This window comes from Drosophila bipectinata, chromosome XR (genome assembly GCF_030179905.1).
Source record: "Drosophila bipectinata strain 14024-0381.07 chromosome XR, DbipHiC1v2, whole genome shotgun sequence".
Lineage (NCBI taxonomy): Eukaryota > Metazoa > Arthropoda > Insecta > Diptera > Drosophilidae > Drosophila > Drosophila bipectinata.
This window is the reverse complement of record NC_091735.1, coordinates 22,564,631-22,584,920: the sequence shown is the minus strand read 5'-3', so window position 1 is coordinate 22,584,920 and position 20,290 is coordinate 22,564,631. Positions and strand designations below refer to the sequence as shown.

The window sequence follows — 20,290 nt, the reverse complement described above, 5'->3', positions numbered from 1 at the left end:
TATTTGTTTTGATTTCATGCCCCACCGAGGATGAGCCACAACCAGAGCCCCCAACCCCCCATTATATTTTGTCCTAAGCCCAACACGCCTATATATTTATAAATAATATTAAAATAACAAAAAATAAAGAAAATGCAACTGCTAGCTATCCCTCCTGTTGATCAACTTTTGTGCAGGCTGAAAATAAAGGGAAATTTTCCTCGTTTTCTCTGGCAAATAATTTCCCCAACATTGAACAAGGAAAAGCTTTCAATCGTTGTAAGTTGAAAAGGGGGCAGGATTCAACAAAGATAAGAGTCGCTGCGGCAGCCACTTGCCACTCAGTTGCTCGTCGGCAGTCGAAAGGCATGGATGGAAGTGTCGCAGCAACAACACCTTGCAACACATCAGCAACAACAGAACCATCTGGAGCAGCAACAACCTTAATTTATAAACTGCATTTTTAAAGAACCACAACCAGAGATTTTTAACAAAACTATAATTTTTTTCTATAATTTTTTTTCAAGTTAATTAATAATTAATTAATTAAAAATTAAAAAACATAACAAAAAAAAAAACAGAAAAAGTGCCTAAAAGTGATGGTGTTTTTAAAAACTTGAATTCTATAACAAAAAAGCCAAAATAATATTGAAAACTTTTCAAACTTTCCGCGGTGTGTGTTTGTGTGCCTTAAGCCTTAACGTTTTTTTTTTTTTGTTTGTGGCATGCCACCGCGCCCCTCCTCCAAAGGGTGCTGCCTAAGGGAACGCATTTAAGTGCAGATTTATGTTTCAGACACGCCAGCTCTCTGGGCCACCCACCGAGACACATCGACACACTGCCAATTAAAGTTGCCACAAGAGAAAAAGCAGCAGCCACACTTGCAACAGAAATTGCAACTTGCAACAGAAACTGCCAAAAAAAAAAAAAAAGGCGAAAAAAAGTTTAACAAGCGAAGCACTGTCACAAGAGCAACAATTGCAACAAAAGCAACAATATCAGTAGTAGCAGTAGCACTAACAACAACAACAACAACAATAGCTACAACAACGTGTTGCTGCCACAAAACGCAGCAGCCACAACGTGAGCGTCATCGTTGCCCTTCGCACGCCTCTGCGGGTAAGTTGACATTTCATTTTCATTTTGAGTGCATCCCCCTCTTTTTTTTTTTTTTTTTGTTTTGATTTTTTTCATGTGTGTGTGTGTGAGGGTGTTAGGGTGTGTGGGTGTTGGTGTATTAGTGTCGGGGTCAGCGGGTTATTACAAGTTATGCATTTCTGCCAACAGCAACAGATTCCAAATCCTTGCAACCTTTCAACTCACGTTTCGCAAAATGGCCAACACAGACACGCACAAACACTAACACTCACACAAACACACACACACATTCTACACACTATTTCGAGCCAGACTCGAAAATATACAATTTTTTTTTTGTGTTGCCTGCTTTTGGGGGTCAAAATGCTAAACGCCCATCAGCGACATCAGCTGGTTGGAAGTTAACGGTCGGAAGTAGAGGGGTGGATGATCAGGGGGGGATTGACAAAATATTCATGGCTAAATAAAAAACACTTTAAGATATTTTATTTTAATATTTTGTTCTTAGAAAATTAAGAAATATAAACAAGGTAAATATTCTAAAAAAGATTAAAAGATTAAAGGGGTTCTTAGGTTCTAAATTTTAAATTAAATTTGCTTTGCTTAATTAATTAATTATTTGCCAATATTTTTTGAGCCTTTCTTTGTATTAAAGTTAATGTAATGATTAAAAAAAATTAAAATAATGCAACATTTTTGTAAGAATTCGCTAAAAAGTGCAAGAATTAAGCTTAAAAAATTATCCAAATTCAAAATAAAATATAAAAAAACACTTTAAAAAATCAGAAAAGCATTAAGAGTTTAGGCCACTAATTCTAAATTATTTTTAAAATTAAGATATGTATTTATTTTATTTTAAGGCTCTAGAAAACTCTACCCCAACTCCCAAATATCCTTAAAAACATCATTTTCTCACTGTGGAATAGCATTTTATTGACCCCAAACCATCGAGTCCTGACTCCAAGGGTCTCTAAGGACCCGCAGGACACTAAGGACACACACTTTGCATGTTTATCTCGCCGTGGGTGGGTGCAAAGGACTCGAGGCAGGACTCCAGGCAGGACTTCAGCCAGACCTCGAATGCTTTGTGAACTAGCGAACTTGGCGCTTGGCTCCAATTTATGTCCTGTTTTTGGTGTCCTTGCCGTCCTGCATACAAATGTCAAATTTAAAATTGAAAATTAATCGGCCGTTATCGATAAGTTTTCGATTACAAACTCGTTTAGTAACGAGTCCCCTCCCAAGGGGATTCTTAATTAAAAGCTTAATTGGAGAGGCGTTAAAAAAAAAAATAAAAATAGGAGAAGGAGAACAAAAAAATTAAATAAAACGATTGCGTAATTAAAAGCAAACAAAAGCCATGTGGCCTGTTTATGGCCTAAAACCGAATATGGCCAACAAGGTGGGGGAGGCGAGCAAACAGAAGCAACACTAGAGCGGAGGAGTGGCCTGCCAATGTCCTGCCAGTGTCCTGCCAGGGAAATTAAAAACTTAATGGTCGCAAAAAGGACACACATGGGAAGCTGTTGCCGCCAGCGAGCCAAGGACTTGGCTTAAGATTGAATTTTCCAAAGGACTTGGCTTCTAGTACAATGGCAGCCAAATATAGTCGCAAATAATCAGAGTCCTTTTTTTTTTTAATTTTATAATAAATATGCAATGAGCTTAAGGGGGGATATGTATAGGATGATGGGAAATATATTAAAAAAAAGCTAAAGAGTTTAAAGATATTTTAAAGATATTTGTTTTAAAAAATTCTTTAAAAAAATCAAGACTATTCTGGTAGTTTTCAAGTCTTTCTAAGGACTATTTTTATTAAATTTTTTTTTTAATGAAATATTCTCTTTTTAGGCCACTGTCCTTCCAGCTTCCTGCTTCCTGCTTCTTGGGGAAGGTCCTTTTTTTCTGGGAATCTACTTAAACTTTGTCTTGAGTTGATTTCCTTTAACAATTTTGTCGTTTGCTGGGAAAAACTTAATTTGCTGGCCTGTCACAGTGTGTGTGTGGGTGTGTGTGTCCAGCTATTGGTTTTTATTTGAAGAAGTTAAAGGACTACTACTACTACTAAGACACACACACATATGCCACTGGGATATATAAGGATATTCATCTATGTGGCACATCGTTAAGCGCTGCCAGTTTGACTTAATTTGCGTTAAACTTTTTTTGTTAAAGCTTAGAGGGGGGTGTTGGAGGGGGTTACTTTTTTAAGGTGGTGGGGGGGTTGGTGGTGTAACCATATAACCAAAAAAAAAAAAACGTGAAACGGGAAATGTAAACAAAGGCATTAATCATGCCAGCACACATGCGGCAGTAGACATGGAAGGAGATAGATGGATGGGCCAGCCAAAAAGGGGGTGGTCTTAGAAGGGGAAGGGGGGGCTTGGAGGTATAGGGTACCCTCTGGAAAACCCCAGCAGGTCCATTAAGCCATGGTTTCCCCCTGCTTTCTGGCTTACTCTCTCTTTCTCTCTCTCTACCCCGTTTCCGTTTTCCAGATAAACGGGCCAAGTCATTCTATCGTTCTCTCCCTCTTTATAGCCATCTCTTTCACTCTTTTTGGCCATGTTTGCTTAAATGACAAACTGCTGTTTTGTTAACCGAATAAAATGAAAAAGTCAAAAAAAAAAAAAAAAAAAACTAAAAAAAGGGACAACGAAAATGTAAAACAAATCCAAAAGTTTCAGGGGAGAAGGAGGGGGATCTACCGAGAGGGTAAAAGGGGTAATGGTATCCAATCCTAGGGGGGGTTTCTCTATTTATTCGCCTGGCAAACTAAACCGCAATAACTGTAAGTGCTCGGCAAACAGAATACCAGCTACAAGCTAAAAAAAAACACAAAAAAAAACCCAAAAAAAACTAACAAGTTGACAGACGACACCCACAACCACAGAATATACATGGCATTATCCCCTAGAAATGGGTGGGTTATACATATATATATATATACATCCAAACATTCTGGTGGTCTGGTCGAATTATTATGATAATCGCAGGCATAAATTATGCCAAAATCGCACTGAGAATTATAGAGCGAGTGTGTTTGCGGCACTAAGCAGGTGTCATAGTACAGTAGACACTATTAAAGTGAAACCCATCAGAATTCCCCAAAAGGGAAAAGTTCCACTTTAGATGACGGCCTTGGGGAAATTAAGTTTTGTGTCATGTTTGTGTCACACAGTGCGTATACGTGATATGCAAATATACATATTTTTGTATATTTTTTGTGGTTAGTGCATATCCATTAATGGGGCGCGTCTTATTCAACGCCCACTTTACAGTTACAAGCAAGCTTCCAGAACTGGCAGGACTGCCAGGACTCTGCTCTGCGCTTTCCACGCTGTCTGGCCTCGGGGGCAATTTATCAAATATTTTATACGAGTTTTCTGCTGCCTGTCAACGTTGATTTTAGCGCTTAGCTGGTTTTGCTTTTTTCCCAACACCACCCACCTAACCACCTACCCACCACCCCACGTGGGTGTCCTTTTGGAGTGGGCGTGGCAGGCTGAGGCGCGTGCTTGCCGCGTGAAGCGAGCAAATAAAACACACCTGTTGCCGCTCAACCCACACGTCAATAATATCCAATGAGAGACAGAGAAAGATAGGGAGTCAGAGAGAGAGAGAGAGAGAGAGAGAGAGAGAGAGGGAGTAAGAGTCCTGTCGAATGTCCTGTCTATGTACATAAAAATATATACAAGAGCCTGTGACAAAATTCAAGTGACAGGCAGCCGCCACATTATGTTCATCATTATGTGTTTCCCTTTGATCTTCTACCTATAGAGAAGGTATACATATGTATTGTATATAGCTATGTAAGTTTTCATTAAAAGTATAGCACCTTTACAGTTATGGTTGCTATTAAAATCACTTAATTAGCTATACAAAATATTAATTAAATCCATAGGAGAATACCTTATAGATGGATTTCTAAAAAAAAGACAAGAACGCAAACCTGGGGGGTCGCTAGTCTGCTAACACGGGTCCTGGGGCTTCTCTATGATCTTCCTTCTGGTTTTCCATACTTTTCTTCCTTGTCCTTGTCCTCTTCTATCGGGCACTTCTTTTCGTCCTTTTCGTAGAGATCCTTTCAAATTTTTTGCCAATTTTCCTTCTATTGTTCTTAATTTTCGCTTTCTTTTGACAGTCAGATTCCAGGGCTTCAAGCTCAGCCCATTATGTTGCAACCCTTCGATTAATCGATAGCTGCTACTTGTCTATCGCCTGCTATCGAGACTAGTAGGCCCTGATAGAGGCTCCAAAAAGAGTATAAAAGGCGGATTTCCTTCATTCCAAATCAGTAGTCAACGGACCTCCAAACCGTTGACTTCTCGCTTTTTATTTTATTTTATTTTTTATTTTTCTTGAATTTTATTTTCTCATTTGATTTATATATTTTTATTTTTTATTCAAAACTTTGGACTGTTGTGGTGTGTCATTGTAGTCAATACTGGTATCGTTACATCTCACGTTCTGGCTCTTTTTCGTTTTTCATTTTATTATTTTTTATTTTACTTGAATTTTATTTTCTCATTTGATTTATATATTTTTATTTTTTATTCAAAACTTTGGACTGTTGTGGTGTGTCATTGTAGTCAATACTGGTATCGTTACATCTCACGTTCTGGCTCTTTTTCGGTTTTCATTTTATTATTTTTTATTTTTCTTGAATTTTATTTTCGCATTTAATTTATATTTTTATTTTTTATTCAAAACTTTGGACTGTTGTGGTGTGTCATTGTAGTCAATACTGGTATCGTTAAACCTCACGTTCTGGCTCCTTTTTGTTTTTTATTTTATTTTTTAATTTGTTGATTTTTTAATAGAATATTTCACCAGTGGCTCTAGGCTCTGTCTGCCCTTCTGGTTTGAATTGAATTATTTTAATTTTTATTTTATATATTTTTTTTTTCAATACGTTGGACTCTTTGTCCGTTTGTCTCTTGAAAAAGACAAACGGATTCAAATGGTCGGTTTCATATATACTTTTATTTTTTCTTGAAACCCTTCAACATACCCTTGCAAGCTGAGAGGGAAAAAGGAATTTTTAATTTATAATTATTATCCCATTTTTTTTAAACTTTGTGTTATTCTAACTCATATCTCACGAATTCTGCGGTTATCGTTTTAAATGCAATTTTTTTGATTCATCGTCTCTGTGGTCTGTCTTTTTATCTGTCTTCTTCTCGATATTTATTTCTGCCTTTTAAATCCTTTTATTTTTAATTTTTTTGATAAACCCATGGATTACTTCAAAAAAATGGATGCGTTTATTTTTATTTTTTAATTTTTATTTTCTTAATATCTTAATTTAATTTTTTTTTTTAATTTCAAGTGCAGTGGGCCTAAAAGCCTACCTTATCCCGCCCCAGAGCAAACGCTATTTCATTTTAAATTTTTATCTCAATTTTTATTTTTATCCTTTAATTTTATTTTTATTTTTACCTTAAACGATTTTCACAACGTTTACCCAAGATTCTGAATCAGAAGTCGGCACGGCCCTATCCCGAGGGCATAGGAAATTTCTCTGCCCGAGCTCTGCCACACACACACAGTATACGTGTGTGAAACGTCATGCTCACAGCCTACTTTTTGCTATTCGGAACTAACACTAATGCGTTAAAATCATATCAATGTATTGGGGTGCCGACCACTGCTCTAAATCCAAAACTGGAAAATTCAAAGGCCATAACTCTGTTAATTTTTATCCGATTCTCAAGCGGGATACTCTAAACGATTTGTAGATCGATTCTCCGTTATTCTGCATCAAAATCCCGGACTGTTAAAATTTTTGGATTTTTTTCCAAAATTTCTAGGGGGTCCCCTTCAAAAACACTGGGAATGACAGTATGACCCCAGCGAAGGCCATAACTCTGTTAATTTTTATCCGATTCTCAAGCGGGATACTTTAAACGATTTGTAGATCGATTCTCCGTTATTCTGCATCAAAATCCCGGACTGTTAAAATTTTTGGATTTTTTTCCAAAATTTCTAGGGGGTCCCCTTCAAAAACACCGGGAATGAAAGTCTGACCCCAGTGGAGGCCAGAACTCTGTCAATTTTCATCCGGTTCCCAAGCGGAATACCTTAAACGATTTGTAAAATGATTCTCCGCAATTCTGCATCAAAATCCCGGACTATTAAAATTTTTGGATTTTTTTCCAAAATTTCTAGGGGGTATCCTTCAAAAACACCGGGAATGCCGGTATGAACCCAGCGAAGGTCATAACTCTGTTAATTTTTATCCGATTCTCAAGCGGGATACTTTAAAAGATTTGTAGATCGATTCTCCGTTAGTCTGCATCAAAATCCCGGACTATTAAATTTTTCGGATTTTTTTCGGATTTTCCTTAATTTTGCATCTAAATCCGAAAGCAAAATTTTTTTTTGGAATTTTTGGAATATCACATCAAATGAGAGACACATTCCAGGGATACCTTTCTTGAATGTTTTATGTTCCAACCCTAAGAACAATCGATACTTGCCTATCGCTTGCCAATCGAGACTAGTAGGCCATGATAGAGGCCCCAAAAAGAGTATAAAAGGCGGATTTCCTTCATTCCAAATCAGTAGTCAACGGACCTCCAAGCCGTTGACTTCTCGCTTTTTATTTTATTTTATTTTTTTATTTTTCTTGAATCTCATTTAATTTATTTTTTTATTTTTTATTCAATACTTTGGACTCTTGGTGTATCATTGTAGTCTATTGGAATCTTATTTTCGTTGAATCTCACATTTTGGCTCCTTTTTGTTTTTGATTTTGATTTTTATAAAAAGTTGTTTTTAAATCACATCACCTGCAATCTGAGTCTTCAAGCGTCTTCGTTTTTGGGGAAAATATTCTCATTTAATTTGTATTTTTTTATTCTTTTATTTTATTTTATTATTCAGTCATTTATTTTATTTATTTAATTCGTTGGACTGTTTTGTGAAACAGATTGAAGTACTCGACTCGACTCGATAAGTTCTGATTTTCTTTTTTAATTTTTGTTTTTCTTATTTTTTGAATAAATAAATAAGGTTTTTTATTTTTATTTTTTATTCAATACCTTGGTCTCTCAACCGAACGAGCAAGAAGGTCCAGGGTGGTCTCTTTGGACTCCTACGGAACCATTGGAGAAACTCTAGTTGTCCCTGATATAATTTTTTTTTTAAAGAACGTATTGAAAGAATTCCTTTAAACTATTGTTATAAAAGTCTTAAGATCTCAAGTTTCGCATGGTGTATGTGGCTTCTAGTAAATTTATTAAAATTTTGTATACATTTTTTTTTTATTCAAATCTTTGTTGGCTCCTCAATTATCTCCAACGAGTTCATTGCGTCTTCTTTTCTGATTTAATTTTTATTTTTATTTTTTATTCAATACCTTAGTCTCTCAACCGAACGAGCAAGAAGGTCCAGGGTGGTGTGTTATATTTATTTAATTTAAAATTTTTTTTTTTTTAACTCTAATTTATTTTTTAATACAAACCTTGGCCATAGTGCATTTGTAGGCAGCAGCATATATAACTTCTTTGCTTTTTTTTTATTTTTTTTTTTTTTTATTATTTATTAATTTAAAGTTCTTATCCCAATTTTTTTTTTAAATCAATAAAATCTTCATCTTTTTTTTTAATATTTTCCAACTTTTTAATTAAAAATTAACAGCCCATCTTGCATTTTTTGTGGAATTTCAGGTGGCAAGATGCAGGATGCCCGGTTGGCTGTCAAGATTGCAACTAGCACGGCCCGTTCCTGTCAACGGCAGAGATTCTATGAACCGAATGCCGAGGTCCGTTGGCCAAAAGAGGCCAGCCATTAAATCAGCATCCATCGGCGAGGGTTGCCACTAGAGTAACAGATACACAACTACCCACCCACCCACAGAGATACAGGTAAGTGAGATACTACAAGATACTCTCATATCCAAGCCGGAATAAATTTAAGGACAAACTTTTTGTCCTGCTATGCCTGTTAACATTGAATACCCATTCCCATTCCGGTTCTCATTCAAAAAAAAAGAATTCCCATTCATGGGCGAAAACTTATTTACGGCCCACAATTATTTCCAGCATTTTATTTTTACGTCTCTTTGGCAGTTGCTTTTCAATTTTTCGTTGATTTGTTTGTGCTGCAAAGTCGGCAATCAAAGCACCAATTGTTACGTCTCCCTGCCTTCTTATCGTTCTCTTATTTTGTTCTTACTTTGCTTTTACTTTTCCCCTCAATATTTTCGTTTTTGGGTGTTTGGGTTGTGTTGATACGCTTTCTAAGCTCTATGTCCGCTTGTCCGTCTGTCCGCCAATTGAGTATTTTTGTATATTAATCTTTTGTTTGTAGAGATATTGGGCTGTAACTTGATATGTATGATTGTTCCTAGAACAGGTTCCTAGAACTATATGTGTGAGAAAGAATCAAATCGGAGAACTTTAGCCTATATAAAGGTCTATATAAAATCATGTTCTATGTCCGTCTGTCCGCCAATTGGGTATTTTTGTTTATTAATCTTTTGTTTGTAGAGAAAATGGAGTTGAAACTTGTTATACATGATTGTTAAGGTTCTTTGAACTATATGTTTGAAAAAAAAAAATAAAATTAAAAGACTATATCTGATAAAATATTTATATAAAATCATATTCTATGTCCGTTTGTCCGCCAATTGCATATTTTTAACTATTTTATCGTTTAAATCAATTGCAATATAAATCTCATAAACAAGCTATTGAGCTGAAACTTTACAAAGATCATCTAGACTCTAAGCCAGTATTATATGTAACAGTTTAAGAAGAATTAGACAACTATAACTTTTGAAAATCCTTTAAAAACTTCCTACAAAATCGTATATTTTTGAAGAACCCATCTTAGCGCATTTAAGCTTCGGTTCTATTTCCCAAAAAAACTTCCTTAATTTGATTTTTTGTTTGCTTTTTGTTTGTATTTGTGTTTGTGTTTTGTGTTTTTCTTTTTGGCGCTTTGTTTTTATCGCCCAGCGTACAAGTGAACGCTTCCGTTTCCGCTACAGAAGCGTCACAGTTGGTTTCCATCTGGTCGTCCAGCCATCTAGCCATCCCAACCATCTAGCCAGCTCCCATTCTCCATTTAAATTACATGGCAATCGAAAGGAAGGTCCTGGCATTCCGTGCCCATTCATTCACTTTGGGTCCTTGTTCTCCTCTTTTTTTTTTTTTTTTTTCTTTTTATGTAATTCCTCTTCGTTTGTACACTTAAACAAATTAAACTGAAATGATTCACAGTGACTAGGACTAGGACTAGGACTAGGACCGTGGCTAGGACTAGGACTGGAGTGTTGGTTGGACAAACTATGATAACGAGGCTCTATCACACCGAAGAGGATCCCGCCTACTGCTCCTTCATCGGTGGCAGCAATTTAAGCAGCAGCAGCGATGTCCTTGCCACATCTGCCAATGCCACGCCAGTGTTTGGTAGCGACCTGCGGGACGATTTTTACAGGGTAAGTTGCACTATTACACTTTTCCTATATATATTGCGTATTATCCTTGCATCTTCAATAAGTAAGAAAAAAAAAAAAAGAAAAGCTGGCTCGAAGAACCAAACAGGACAACCTGCTGTGTGTGGGAGAAAAAACTGTTGCCTACTTTTAGACGCCGCGGGTTGTATGTGTGGGTTTTTTTTTTCTCAGCCTCATTTTATGGCACAGCACGTGAAGTTTTGGGATGTTTTCTTGACTGGAGGTCTTAGGGGGTGACCTAACTAAGGAAATGGTTGCAAATTTTTATATTTTTTGGAGCTTAAACATTTAGGTAAAGGGTTTTAGAGGGCTTTTTAAAAATACAAGGTGGAAATATTATAAAAAAAGATAAAAAAAATGTTTAAATACATTAGTTTTGAGTCTCAAGACCTGAAGGAGTAACTTGACTTATGAAATAGCTTCAAAATTTCCATTTTCTTAAATACAAAAAATTAAGACAAAGGCCTAATGAGAAATATATTTAAATAATTAAATTTAAAAACAAATATGGGCTATCTATTTAAAATATTCGAACAAAAAATAATAAAAAAAAATTTTTTTTAAATTCTTATCTATTAGTTTCGAACTTGTTACTCTTTAAAATAATTTTTTCTTCTTAAATTACTGCCCTTTTTCAATTAAAAACTCTCATTACCAAAAGCCATAAATATCTTAACCTTTTTACCTCTAAAAATTACAATTTATTTGGCTTTTAAAAAAGGATATATTTTTTTTTTCTTTCTGGCTTAAGTCCTTAACATCCTTTAAGGCAAAAAATATAAAGCCCAAAAGTACTTAGTGCCAAAAATGGCCTCATAATTTGTTTTGCGGGCAAGGAAATGCCCAAGCAAATACCAGAAGAAATTCAGATTTCAGGCCAGGACTTTGCCAGGAGAATGCCTTCCGCCTTCAAGGAATAAGGAAAATAAAAGGATGACCCGGCTGAGTGACAGCCCCTTTGTTCGCCGAAAAGTGGTGTGGCAAAGGCAAGCGCCTTGTGTGGAAAACAAAAGGCATACGTGGCAGGCACAGACATACACACACACACACCCAAACGTGCCACTTGCCACTTTGCGTGTGGGTGGGTGGTGTGTGTGTGTGGGTGGTATGTGTGTGCTTAGGCAGTCACAAAAAAATAAAAGTGTCAAGTTGACTATTGAATTTTTATCTATGCCAGGCCATAGCCCATATATAGTATATATAGCCTTCTTCGAAGATCCAACAAAAGACGCAGCTATTGATGATTTATGACCTTGTTTGTTGTATATCCTTTCTTGTTCTTGTTTTTGTTGTTGTTTGTTTGCAGGATGTGGAGGATCCGCGAACGGAATCGCTGCGTGAATACTGCTACGGCCTGCTGTTACCCATCATCTGTGCCATGGGCATTATCGGCAATGTGCTCAACTTGATCGTGCTCACGAGGCGCAATATGCGCGGCATCGCCTATATATATATGAGGGGTGAGTGTCCTTTGTTGTTGTAGTCCTTATTGGCATTGGCATCAAGGAAGGCAATCAACAGGATAATTTTCCATGTCAGACACACAACATACACAACGTACTGTTGAAGGCTGTTGAAATAAATGGCAAAGTTTAAAGTCATTTTTGGAGTAAAGTTTTTTAAGGGAATTCGAGGAAAAGTATTAATGGGAGTTGTTTTTTGTTAGGAAGTCTATTTAAGGATTATAAAAGGTGTCTAGAAAAGGACTTTAAAATATTAGAGCGTAGTTGTAGCCTTAGGTATACGATAAGGACTTAAGCAATCACATGGAAAATATTATGGCATATTATTTGAAGCATATATATTGAAAAAAATGGCCAACTAACGATGAAATCACATGTCAAAGGACATTGAAATATGATTTTTTGTTGTTGTTGAATTTTTAGTCCTGCTTTAAGACCATATAGGGATATTTGGGGTCTACTTACTTAAATACTTAATATTATAGCATATTCTTATGCATAAGTATGAAATAAGTTAAATAATATATAAATAAAATAATAATAAATATAATAAGATATCAGCGAAAAGTTTTTTTAGTCCAGTTTTTAGTCTTTTTTTTTCGTCCTGGGCATATCTCTGGGCATACCTCTAATAACGCTTAATACCATAGCATACTTTTAGGCATAATTAGGTATAAAGTGATGCAACCATGACAAGATAGGAAGGAAAACAGAAGGAAAAACTTTTAATTCTTTTTTAATTTTTAGAGAAATAATTATTATTTATTTATAAATGAAATATAATAATGAATAATTAAATGAATAAATATAATTTATAATATTATAAATTACCCTATAAGGGAATTAAAGCTTATTCAATAAACCCTAAAAAATAGTAAGAAAATAGTACACTTTTTTGCACAATTATACCAAAATTGATGAACAAACACTGAGAAGATATTAAGAGAAATTGTAAGCCTTTTATTTTTGAAACTATAGTTCTGTATTATTATATATTACATTATCATCTATTACCATTTTATGACTCATTTAAAGTCTATTCCATAAACTCTACTATTCTATAACACTCTACATAAAAACCCCAACATTTATTTAAAATCCTTACCTTCTAAAAATTTAAATACCAATCTACTTCCTGATATTTACTTTTCATTTAAAAAGAACAATTAAAATATGCTAATTGGAGGGAAATGGAGGAAATGCAAATACTAGAAAGTCAGTTTCACAAAAACAGGAACAGAAACACGAATAGAAACAAAAAAAAAAAAAGCAAACAAATTTAAGTCAAAATTTAAAAGTGATTACAATCAAGGGCCCCAACAAAAAAGCAGTCAGAAAGAAAAAGATTTACATGGCTGTCTAATAAATGAGTTTATAGCCTCCTGAACTTGATTAAGAGAAGCTCCAGATAGTCTTTTTAAAAAAAAGTCATCAAGTTGTTTACTGTTTTTTAGAAATACATTCCTCTTCATTTTGATTATGATTTGAGCGATAACCTATCTGCTATATATATATATTGGCTTATTTTTTTTTTTTTTGAGACACTCATACGTCTTCGCCCACGAATTTCGGCCAACTTCCTTCCTTCGTACCAAATTCCATCTGGCATTCCCATTCAATAAACCAAGACGATGGAAGAGCAGGGTGGCACAAAATTGGGCACGACTCCTGACTGATTGCCAAATTGAGTTTCGCTTTAGAACATATGTATTCCCTTGGCCATTGTGTGCCAGAATTTATTCATTAACCTCCGACGATTTCTGGCTAAATAGAAGCCCAGCCACAATGCCTGCTAATATATTCTGGATATTCTGTGAGTGAGGCTCGTGTTTGTGCAGCTTCATTGAAAGTTATTTCATTAGAGACAGTAGAGAGGTTAAACCGTGGAAATTTATGCAGATCCCAGCCAAAGCCCCCATTCTCCCTTCAAATAACCAGTTTCAGTTACAGCTTCTTCCCCATTCCCCCTTGCTTTCAGCTACTATATTAGACAGGCATGTCAACTCTATTAGACACTCGTTTGCTTTATGGCGCTTTAATTGATTAATGAGCTTCGCTTTCTTTCTCACTTGTGAGCCAAAAAGTGGTAACTTTGTCAACGACGCCAGTTGCTGGTAATTTTTTAGCCTCGACTATCACTCATGAGGGGGGTTTTTCACACAAAAAAAAAATATATATATAGGTATGTGTATGTGAGGGAAAGGATTAAGCAATGACGAACATAATTTACTCTTAAAGGGAGGTTTTTGTAAGAAAGCAGGGCATTTCTAGAAGGTTATTGAATTTCTTAGATATTAGAAAATATTTTATTTTATTTTAAAGACTATTGCTGAAGGAGAACTTAAGTTAACTCCTCATATATATAATGAAAACAATTAATTAAGTTTTTATCTATCAAAAATAAGTGATATTCAAGGCTAAAATAGGAAACTAAATTTTACTATAAATAATACTAAACAATAGTATAAGTTCTTAGTATAAATAGAACCTCAATATCATCGATAGAAAATTTTTAGAATCACGTTTCCTTACTTCAAAGCAATTCCTTGATAAATCTTAAGGTTATTTTAAACGTTTTAGAGGAAAAACACATCACAAATGTCTTTTTTCTAAGAATTTTCCTAAAATAAAAATTTATATAGTAATTATCGATATTATTGGTTAACAAAGAAACTTTACTTCTAAGCTACCTCTTAATAGATTGAAAAATGTTCTCTAAATATCTTAAAAGAAAAAAAAAAAAAAACAAAGTAAATGTATTTTTTTTAAATAAATTTCTTTAAACTAGAAATGTTATCGCATTTATCGATATTTTCGATTTTAGATAACACTTACCTTCAAAATTATTGCTTTATAGATCCAAAGATTTTTCGAAAACCTAAAACCTTAGGTACAAAAAAAATTAATAATGTTATTAAAAAAAAAAACCAAAATTGAACATGTATATCGTACATATCGATATTTTCGATTAATCCTTTGGTAATTTGTAACCTTTTATGAAGAAAAAATTACACAAAGCTTCATAAAAACAAAAAACAAGAGACAAAATAGCTCATGTATATAAAGTCTTATCATTTCTTCCTTAAAAAAAAAACTCCTAAAAACCCATAACTAGAGGCTATCCGCTAGAGGCCTCCTCTGGAAATTCAAAATAGCCGATCTGCCTGAAATTTACTCACTTTTCCTCATAAAAGAAAGTGGAAAGTAAAATGCGAAATGCTTCAAATGTAATACGCGTGCGATGGCAGCATAATTGATTGCCCTTTTCGACTGCCTCCAAAACGAAAAAGGACCTAGGAAGGATGAAATGGGCATGGCCTGCTCAGGGGGAAGTAGGGAAGGGGGTAGTAGGGTAGTATATGTATATGCAAAGTGAGACCCTTTGGCTGACTGAAATATCACCAGCATCTTTGCCACTGCCAAGTGGCAGTAAATAAAAGTTGTGAAGAGCCAACCACCAGCCAACCAAAATAAGTATAATAATGACGGAAATCAGAGCCAACGCCCAGTAGCTGGCTTCTCATTTTATTAAAATAACAAAAATATTTTGCTGCTCGCAGCCTTTTTTACGATACTGTGAGGAGGAGGAGGAGGGGTCGTCCCATTTGTTATTTTGGCGGTCATTGCCACCAAATGTTGTATGTCCTTCTGCCACTGTCTGAGGAGTATGTGTGCCAGTAAGTGTTGACCAAGTTATGCAGTTGTTGGTATTTTTTGGTAAAATATTTTATTGTCAGCTGGGGAATGCCATCCAGCCAGCAATCCAGTCAGCCAAAACAATGAGCCACAGGGACATTTTGGGAGGCCATAAACCAGAGGATCTTTGATCTGAAAACTTGGGCTAAATAATCATAAATTTATATTACGATTTTCGATAAAATATATTTTATGTCTAAGATTAATAAGAGATTTGGAAAGATGCCAAATCGAAGGGATATTAGGATGCAGGGTGAGGTGTTTACTTCAGAAATATTTAATTTATTGAATCTTTGTTAAAGTTATGCAATTTTGAACATGCTTCATACATGTTTAGACATGTTAGAAATACAAATATTATAAAAAGCTATTTTTTTTTAAAGAAAATATCCCTTGAAAGTGTATCAGGTTAGGGATAAAGGTAGCTATTATAAAGATCTATAATTTAAAGATTTTTTTCAAAGTTGAACCTGTTTAAGCATGTTTTTTAATTTGTCTTAAACATGTTAGGAAATGTTTGAAGTGCGAATATTTTATACAGTTCATATTTTTTAAGGAAATATCTATTTAAAGTGTATTATGTACTTTAGATCTTTAATTTATAGCATTTTTAAAGTAAGGCATGTTTAAACATGTTCAATCACGTTTCCTGGTTTGTCTTAACATGTTTAGACATGTTCAAAGTACAAATATAAGTTAAATATACTTTTTTTAAAAGAAAATATCCCTTTAAAGAGTATTTTTTTAATGGCAATGATAGGGTTATATCTCTAATCTCTTATTTAGGATTAAGATCTCTAAGTTATAGCATTATTAAAAGTAAGAAATGTTTAAACACGTTGGTTTTTTTTTTTAAACATGTTAAGACTTGTTTAAAACGCAAATATTCCTATTATTTTTGTAAAATATCCATTTAAAGTGTATCAGGTTATTGGCCAGGATGTCTCTTGGCCAAAAAAGCACTCAATCACTGGTCCAGCAATCCGTTAAGCCGCATCTGGCCCCAAACCATCGCTGGGAATGGCTGGATGCTGGAGTGAGAGAGCGTTGACAGGCAAACACTGGCGATTTGTATTAAAATAAAGGCAGGCAGGGAGGCAGGCAGGCAGTAGGCAGGCAGGCAGGCTGCAGGAAACGGCCAGGACACTTGTCAGGCGAGGCACAAACAAAACTGACATTTATATTGATGTGTCCCAGTGCCCAATTAGATGCCCATCATTATGAGTGGATGTCTCTGTCTCCCTCTATATGGCATATATCCTTTTCTAGATAGTCGTTTATAACGAACATTAGGGCTATGTGTGCACAGCAATTTGGTGAAGGAGCTGCGCACATGATATTAGTAATAATGTAATTATATGGCCATAAACAAAATAATAAATCAATAAACAACAACAAACACACACACAAGCTGGCGCACACACATGCCCCAGACATGCACAGGACAACATGCACAGGACACGCACACGCACACGCACACAAGTCATGTGTGAGACAGTTGCGGGTAAAAGCCAAAAAAGGATGTTGGCAGTAAGGGAACCGGAAAGGAAAGCCATTCATTTGGGTCGCGACTCTTCAGTATATGTGTGTGTGCCTGTGTGTGTCTGCTTCCTGTTGCCATACGGACGGAAACGGCGCCATAATTATGCCATAAAGCCAACCATAAAGGACATTTTTATAGATCTACCCTGGCCTTCGCCATGTAATCCCTTTGTTATGTTTCCATAGCTTACTCCACCGCCGCCCTGTTGGCCATCGTTTTTGCCATACCCTTTGGCATCCGTATGCTGGTCCACAAGGATCGAGGACAGTGGGAGGAGTTCGGCCCCGCCTTCTATACCGCCCATTTAGAGCTTTATTTGGGCAATGGTTGTCTGGGTGAGTCTTGGATAAAGCTTTTAAAGCTTTTAGTTTTTTAAGAACCTTTCTAGGAGGGGGTTTGGGTTTAATCTTTTGGATTTCTTATAAATATTTTTAAACCCTCTAGTACCGGATATAAATAGTCTATTTCAGGAACTAAGCTATTCTAGCTCTCTTTTTAAAATCTTCATATGAACATCCCTCTATTTCCCCCTTCAGGTGTTGGTGTTATGATGCTACTAGTCCTAACCATCGAGCGTTATGTCTCCGTTTGTCATCCTGGGTTCAGTAGACCCGTAATGGGACCACCAGGGTGAGTGCTTACCCCCCCAAAACTAATACTCTAATCAATACTCTAATCTCCATCCTGCCAGCGTTGTGGTCTTTTTCACCTGCTTGGCGACCGTGATTGTCTACCTGCCGAGCATTTTTCGCGGCGAGCTAATCAAGTGCATGCTGGGCTCCAGCGATGTGTACGTGTATCTCCGAAGGGACAACACCATCTACCAGCAGACGCTGTTCTATCGGGTCTACAAGATTATGCTGGAGGTGATCTTCAAGCTGATACCCACGGTGCTGATTGGGGGCCTGAATATGCGTATCATGATGGTGTATCGGAGGACCTGTGAGCGGAGGCGGCAGATGGTGCTCAGTCGTCCGCAGGCCCATCATCATCATCACCATAATGCCAATGGGCCGGGGTATGTGAAGGACGATGATCCGCGTAAGTTCGCCGAGGAGAGGCGATTGTTCCTGCTGCTTGGTAGCACCTCGATCCTGTTCCTGGTCTGCGTTTCCCCGATGGCGATACTGCACATGACGATCGCCTCGGAGGTGTATCCGAGCTTTCCGTTCCAGGTTTTCCGGGCCAGTGCCAATCTGCTGGAGCTGATCAACTATTCGCTGACGTTCTACATCTATTGCCTGTTCAGTGAGGACTTTCGCAACACCCTGGTGAGGACGATCAAATGGCCCTGGCTGAAGGGCAAGTTCTGCCATCAGGCCGAGCACGAGGTGAGTGCCAGTCCGCCGGCGACCGCCGGAACCGTTGCCGCAGCCGGTACTGCCACAACTGCAACTGCTAATCCTTCCCCGGCGATTCCGGCGAATCCGGCGCCGATCCTTCCGACAGACCCGCACGGAGAGGAACCCGAAAGGCTTGCCAATGGTACGGTTCGATAAGCGACAGAAGCACAAGCATCAGTCCCAGCACAACCACATAACCACCACGTCCGGTTTGGGCCGTTCAAGCAGCATATAGGCGATCTAGAAGCGATAACCGATAACCGATAACCCTCCAACATCCAACATCCCAGATTCCAGTCCATTCCGAGGTGTGATTGATCAGCATTTTCTAGTTCAACAGCAGTATTGATAAATAAAATCGATAAAAATAACCATTCCGATTACTTAAGGAGGTTATCCAGCTTTGAATCAAGGGTTATCGATAAAAAATTGATTATTTTGTCGATAACTCTTAAGATAAAGTGACTAACCCCAACTAACCCCAAACAGCTCTTAAAGCTTAATGAGCGCTTTCCCCAAAAAATATCGATAATGTATCGATTAAAAATATCAATAATATTAACGATAAAATTACCCAGAAAAATATCGATTAAAGTATAAAAATTCGCAGCAGTCCAATTCCCCAAAAGAAAACCGAAAGCAGATTAAGTTTAATGTTGAAGCTTTGGATAGAAAATACCAATAGATACCGAGTCGTAATACTCCCCGATAACAAAATAGGTAATACCCACCATCTCTAGGTGTGATTTCACAAAAAAAAATTGTTGTATTCAATGGCAGTATAAGCATGTAAAAAGCAAAAGAAAATTGAAAATCTGTGTGTTGAATGGCATTAAATAGAAAACTATCGATAACTATCGATTACACCAAAATCCCCTAAAACCAAAACAGCTAACGATCAAGCCTTTAAAGCCACAGCTTAACTGAAAAGAACAGCTATATCAGCTATATATACTTGTGTTCAACAGCGATTAACGATTACCGATAACGATAACGATAACTAGCGCCACGCGTTGCCATACTTAAGTGTCTGTGTATGTGTGTGTTCCTCGAAAAAAAAAACCAAATATATAATGCTTTTTTTTTGTGTAGTTCTAGGTCTAGGTCTAGAGATAAACCAAGTTTAATCGAAAAAAAAGTATCGAAGTTATCGAAAGGCAAACGATAGGCGATCTACAAGATGGCTTTCAAAAGGATATATGTATGTTATCGCTCGTATACTCTAGTTTTAGATACATTTCAAAGATGCAGATCCCGATAACGGATACTGAAACATACACTCTGACAGCGTGACATGCGGTACTTATATATATACACATATATACACACATATATATACATACTTATAGATATATATACTTATATATATATATATATATAAATGTGGATGATATTTACGTAAGCGATATATATACACAGGCATTAACTTTAAGCGAATATATTTATATATGCATATATGTATCTATTGATTGTAGCATTTAAGTGCTTGCAAGAGGAGGTTCCCCCAAAAGCCAGGTTCCCAGGAGTACTTATCTTTATCCTTTAGAAAGATACATTTTCAGATGCAGATACAGATACAACCCTGCTGAGCTACAAGTTCAAGTGTGAGGGAGAACTTTGAATTGAGATTGATTGTTAAGTTTAATTAATTGTAGTAGTGGTACTAACTATAATTCGTATACCTAATTCTAGTTAATGATTA

The 20,290-nt window shown here is 36.3% G+C and overlaps 1 protein-coding gene across 5 annotated transcripts; it reads left to right on the top strand.

Moving 5' to 3' along the window:
• Positions 1 to 338: 338 nt before the first annotated feature.
• Positions 339 to 19,406, top strand: LOC108125880 (probable G-protein coupled receptor B0563.6). 5 transcript variants are annotated; one of them, XM_070276348.1, is made up of 8 exons: positions 339 to 652; positions 775 to 1,098; positions 8,751 to 8,948; positions 10,308 to 10,525; positions 11,850 to 12,003; positions 17,431 to 17,580; positions 17,782 to 17,875; positions 17,937 to 19,406. In XM_070276348.1, exons 4-8 carry the CDS (start codon positions 10,376 to 10,378, stop codon positions 18,742 to 18,744), a joined length of 1,356 nt encoding a protein of 451 aa, XP_070132449.1. In that variant the 5' UTR covers positions 339 to 652; positions 775 to 1,098; positions 8,751 to 8,948; positions 10,308 to 10,375; the 3' UTR covers positions 18,745 to 19,406. The 5 variants fall into 5 exon arrangements, with proteins under 5 accessions (XP_070132449.1, XP_070132450.1, XP_017097721.2 ...); XM_070276349.1 differs by having other exon boundaries at positions 339 to 1,098; positions 17,937 to 18,576; positions 18,695 to 19,406; XM_017242232.3 differs by having other exon boundaries at positions 339 to 1,098.
• The last annotated feature ends 884 nt before the right edge of the window (positions 19,407 to 20,290 follow it).